The 5,249-nt window shown below is 35.7% G+C and overlaps 2 protein-coding genes across 3 annotated transcripts; both read left to right on the top strand.

Annotated features, from left to right (window-relative positions):
- Nucleotides 1-71: 71 nt before the first annotated feature.
- LOC124169850 (active regulator of SIRT1) lies at nucleotides 72-3,438 on the top strand. Of its 2 annotated transcripts, XM_046548647.1 has the most exons (5): nucleotides 72-369; nucleotides 444-518; nucleotides 593-729; nucleotides 2,577-2,703; nucleotides 3,013-3,438. In XM_046548647.1, the coding sequence occupies exon 5, from the start codon at nucleotides 3,043-3,045 to the stop codon at nucleotides 3,274-3,276; it is 234 nt and encodes a 77-aa protein (XP_046404603.1). In that variant the 5' UTR covers nucleotides 72-369; nucleotides 444-518; nucleotides 593-729; nucleotides 2,577-2,703; nucleotides 3,013-3,042; the 3' UTR covers nucleotides 3,277-3,438. The 2 variants fall into 2 exon arrangements, with proteins under 2 accessions (XP_046404603.1, XP_046404602.1); XM_046548646.1 differs by lacking the exon at nucleotides 3,013-3,438 and having other exon boundaries at nucleotides 87-369; nucleotides 2,577-2,702.
- Nucleotides 3,439-3,501: 63 nt separating this feature from the next.
- LOC124169848 (nicotinamide riboside kinase 2) lies at nucleotides 3,502-4,730 on the top strand. Its single transcript, XM_046548643.1, has one exon. The coding sequence runs from the start codon at nucleotides 3,502-3,504 to the stop codon at nucleotides 4,348-4,350; it is 849 nt and encodes a 282-aa protein (XP_046404599.1). The 3' UTR covers nucleotides 4,351-4,730.
- Nucleotides 4,731-5,249: the final 519 nt, after the last annotated feature.

The raw sequence follows: 5,249 nt of genomic DNA, 5'->3' as shown, positions 1-5,249 counted from the left end.
TCACAGCGAGCGAGGAGACATCAGCGGCTAAAAATGAAAATAAATGTAAACGACAAAATCAGACAACATGGCGTGCGGCGTGAATCGTAGCGTTTGTGTTCTGTTTATTTACAAATTTCCAAAATTATTACTTCAGTAGCAAAGTCCATAACGTGCTAATCGCCGAGAACGTGGAATTTGATCCATCCTGTCTCAGTTTTTCGAGAATGATTATTTTGTGGCGATTGTTGTAGTATCGGAGTTTTTTATTTTTAATGTTCGTCTAGTATAAGGGTTTTCAGAGATGCATGAGGTCTTAAATTGATGAAATGTCTACGTCAGTTCTTAAGAGAGCTTTAGAGCTGTTCAAGGAGGACGAATCTATAAACAGTTAGTTATCTGTGACTCTAGCTTCACGGTAAATTCATTCGAATGACTCATACACCTTTTTATTTTCATTTTAGAGGGGGTTGACGGAGAGGATGCAAACGAACTGAAGAAGAGGAAGAAACCAAAACTAATCAAAGACGCTGGTAAAAGTAAGTCTTCTATTATCAAATGATCATGCAGTGGATTTTAATCATATAACCATGAATATATTTCCTAATTCCAGAAAAGAAAAGTGTCTCGTCTTGGCAGACAGCTGCTGATATTCGCCGCCGATTGCAGCCGTCAGATAGAACATCTGATAACTTACAAGCTTTAATATTACTTAATTCCACAAGCGTCGATAAAGATGTTGCTTCTAAGGTATGGTTGACATTCAGGCAAATAGTTCGTGAAATTTATGCATTACCTTACCCTATATTGTTTTACCTTTGTATTTATACACTGATAGGTATTTGAACTCTTGCATCCTCTCCCATCCATCCAATTGTTCTCCATAATAAAATACATTATCAGTAGCCCCCTCCCCTTAGGTGCGCCTATGGTTGAATAAGTCAATTTATGATGGCACATGATTTAACTCATTTTAATAATTACTGCGAATTAATTTTATTTTGTTATTATTGTTATAGCTAAACATCTGTTGGCGTTATTTTCAGACGTGAAAAGTTAATTTAATGTATTGATATTTTTCATACATCACGGTGTTTTAAAAATACAGGTCGTCCTTAACATTCGAATAAGATACATTCAGAGACCTTGTTCGCAAGTTGAAAGACCTAAGCAAGGAATCAAAAAGTGATGTTATCCTGCAGCAGTGCATTATTATGATGTGTTAACTGACGACGATCACTAATTGATCTTGCTGCAAATGCGATGCAGCTAGAGCTAAAATAAATCGCTGCCCATGGGAAAAGAGAGCGTGCGAAACGTTGAACTGCTCCTGACTTCACAATGGTTAAATTGATACTTTGAATAAATTATATCTAAAAAATTACACTTCTTGTTAATGCAACATTATACATTTTTTTGCCATTGTTTGTTCGTCTGTAACATATCTCCCAAGGAGTCCAGATATGAAAAAGTTCTGTCTTCGGAACAGAGGCGCCGACTTATAAAAAATATTGGGGGGGCCCATATCGGAGGTCTTGCCCCAGGAAGAGGTTAAATTCAAAGTGTGTCGCAGCACCGAAACACTACCATGATTCACACCACTTGATTCAGTTAACCTGCTTAACCTTATAATTATTTGTTTCAACACACATCGTTGAATTTATTTTAAAAGGTAACTATCGTCAAACATGGGAAATAAAAATAACAAATATATTTATGTGACTTCACAAAGCATAATATAAATTAATTATTTTCTTGATTTATTGAGGGGGCTCCGCCCCCCCAAACGAATCTTTGAGGGGGCTCGGGCCCCCTCAGGCCCCATGGAGTCGGCGCCACTGCTTCGGAACACCTGTTTTTCTTTACTCATACACTCAAGCCGTAGAACCACTTTTGTTCATAAAGAATTAATCATATCTTAACTTGATCCTATCACACATTTTGTAATATCAAGCACAGCATACCAAAATCCTTACCGTGCATATTTTATTTCTGATTTTAATGCATTTGGTAATCAATTATGTTATTCTCAGAATGGGAACATGGTTTTTAGTTAATATAGTTAGCATTAGTTTATAAAATGGGGTTATTTTGCAAAATTGAGGATGTTTTGTACTCCCTCTGAGAAGAGGTTGCAGGCTCTGATTTAGACCCCAGTTGCTTGTTTACTATAATGATCTTTTCTGTACTAGATCTGTTTTATAGGATGGTTTATGCAAGGTTGAATGCTCTAGACACGCGGGTCAGTTTTGTTGGGAAAGTATTTGATAAATAGCAAAAGGCCCTCAATAAACTTAAAGCTGATTGTTTCATTGTATTTCAGTAGGAAAGAAAGCGTAAATTAAAATTTTTGTGGTAGCCCTATGCATCCATCTTTCTCCTTTGAAATGAAATGAATTTATAAACAATATCTCCACGATGACTATCTCGATATGTAGTTATCTAAGCCCATAAAATCTTTTCTGCCTTGAAGGAACTCCCCACCTGCTGAACTCAACATCAAAAGAAAAGCTTATGTACCTGCCTTTGTTCCAATCTTTGCTATTCTAATTGTTCTAATCATAGAATTAATAATTATCATGTTCAATTCTTTTTAGATAATGTCAAGAGCAAGTCGTAGAAATTTTGTGAAAACTGAAGAGGTTAAAGAAGAGAACACTGTTTTCACAGAGGAAGACTTTGAGAAGTTTGAAAAGGAATATTTTGTCTCTGATTGAAGTCACAGTAAGTAGTTTTGCCTGTTTTGTGATTATTAGTTCACCTGGGTTTACAATCATTTTCCTTTTACCCCGTGACAGTTATAATTTTTAGAAAGTTAGAATCAATTCATGGAGTTTTTTGTTGCCTATACTATTAAGTAGAAGTTTTAATAATAAGTATTAACATACATGGACGCTGATTTAAATATGAAATTTTAATTAGTTTCCATCTATATTGCTCATTTCAGGAAATTTTCTCTAAAAAACATAATCCAATTAGAGTTAGGACGAAAGGACTTTATTATGTTTTTGATTGCCATTTTTTTATTTTCAGAAACCGAACGCAAGCTGCTGTTATAAAGTGATGGGAGTGTCTGATGCTCAACTCGGGAAACTTATAGTGGTTTCATCTCTTTCGTTATTTGTATATTATACTTTGTGGCTGTGGGTACCACCATTTATATCAAAATCCACCTTGGAATCATTCCCTTATATTTTTCCACCCACTCGTTATGCATTACTTGTGCCAGCATTGTCAGGAATGTTATTCATAGGGGGTCTTCTGGTGTTTACCATAAATGCTCTTCAAAATGCTTAGCATCGTGCTATTGGCAATGCATAAATGAGGTGTAATAATATCCCTATGGTTCTGTTCTGAAATGCTTCTGAATCCAATGTGTTACTGACAATTTTGTTGGTCGAAAGAAATTGTAAACCTTCAGGGAAATGAAATATTTTCATGAATCACATTATTATGTAAGTCTGACCTTTGGTCATTTATAATTTTTTGTTGTTTATTCTATCCCTTGTAGTTCAAAGAAAAATGTATCAGTGGTTAGTAATTGGTATATCTGGTGTCACAAATGGAGGAAAAACATCACTTACATTTCGACTGAAGGACTTACTCATCCAGCATTTTCAGTCTGTCAAGCAAAATGTCAAGGTATTAACTTTGTCACAAGATGATTATTTCCTAAAACCAGATGACCCTCGCCATGTTCTTCTGCCCTCCCTAGGTCACTTTAATTGGGATATCATTTCTTCTGTAGACTTCAGTGCACTTCATGAAACTATATTGAAAATTACTGGAGGATCTCCAGAGCAGAAAGAGAGGCAATTTCCATTAGTTGAATCACGAAAGGACCCCATTAAAACAACAAATCCTCTGACAGGTATTCTATTAGTGGAGGGCTTTCTCATCCTAAACTACCAGCCAACAAGTTCCCTGTGTCACCTCAAGTACTACATGCTGTTATCTCGAGCTGTATGCACATCTCGAAGAGTTCAAAGAAGTTATGATCCTCCAGATGTTCCTGGTTACTTCGAGGAGTGCGTTTGGCCAGAGCATGTGAAATATAGAACAGAAATTCTGGGAAAAGGTGTAGTTGTTGATAAGAGTGATCCTCCTGCCATGGATGAAGTGAGTAAGTCCACAGAGGATGGGAAACTTGTAGGATCTGAATTAACTGAATCAATCAGTGATGAAGATGGAGATTTTTACTTGAAACGTGGTGGTAATGTGTTGCCTTTGACAAATTTTGGAAATGCTGGTCTAGGTATGGTTGACAATATTAGAGTCCTCAATGGTAATGCATCAGATAAAGAGACAATTGCACAGTTTGTGTTCAAGGATGTCATGAAAGAAATACAAGTCCATGAAAATGCATGCTGATATTTTTAGAATTATGTAACAAGTGAATTTATAGTGAAGGTGCTGCTTCTTCTCGTACGTTTTGTTTACTTTGGGAAGTCTTCATATTATTCTGGTTTGTAGACTCAATTTGTATCTTATTAGATCCATTTCTGCCTTCCTTTTGCATGACTTAGTATCTTCTTGGGAAGACCAATTGGCTGCATTTTTCTTAGTAAATAGTATAAATATTGGACCAGTAGTGAATACCAATAACCCATTGGGTGTAAATATATATATCTATGAATTTCTCTGCATCGAACTCAGTTGAAAGAACATGACTGGGAAATGAATGCAATTTCAATTGATTTTTATTTACAATTATGTATTTTGCAAATGGCTATAAATGCATTCTGAACCAAGTTTTATTTCTTTTCTTATAAAATGTTGCTTGATTGCAACAAATTACTTGTCTTTTCTAAAATACATTTTGAATATCATATTCTCATCCCGTTCACACCATCAAGTTAAGCTTATTTACCCTTTTGCTGCAGCTACTCATCATGTGCAATGGAAAAGTGAACAGCTTAACAGCATGAGAACAAAAAGGTACGTTCTAACATGTGGCCCAGTCGGAAAAGGGGTTCACTGCCCTTGACGGATGCGTGAGAGTGACTGGCTGCCGTGTCACTGTAATAAATTTTTTAAATGACTAAACATGTTATTAATTCATATATTCTGATACTTAACTTGGTCAAGACTGTAACAATAGATGTACTTAACAGCAATGCATTTTAATTTGGCTGTGGATGGAAGAGAGATTCTTTTTTCTTCCAACTTCAATGAGGGACATGGAATTTGTGGGTCTAAATGCATGGGCCAAAAAGGACACAGGACAAAAGTAAAATTCATTTGGAAATTCAAGAATTTTTGGTGAAGCA

This window comes from Ischnura elegans, chromosome 12 (genome assembly GCF_921293095.1).
Source record: "Ischnura elegans chromosome 12, ioIscEleg1.1, whole genome shotgun sequence".
Classification (NCBI taxonomy): Eukaryota; Metazoa; Arthropoda; class Insecta; order Odonata; family Coenagrionidae; genus Ischnura; species Ischnura elegans.
This window is presented reverse-complemented; position numbering and strand designations above follow the sequence as displayed.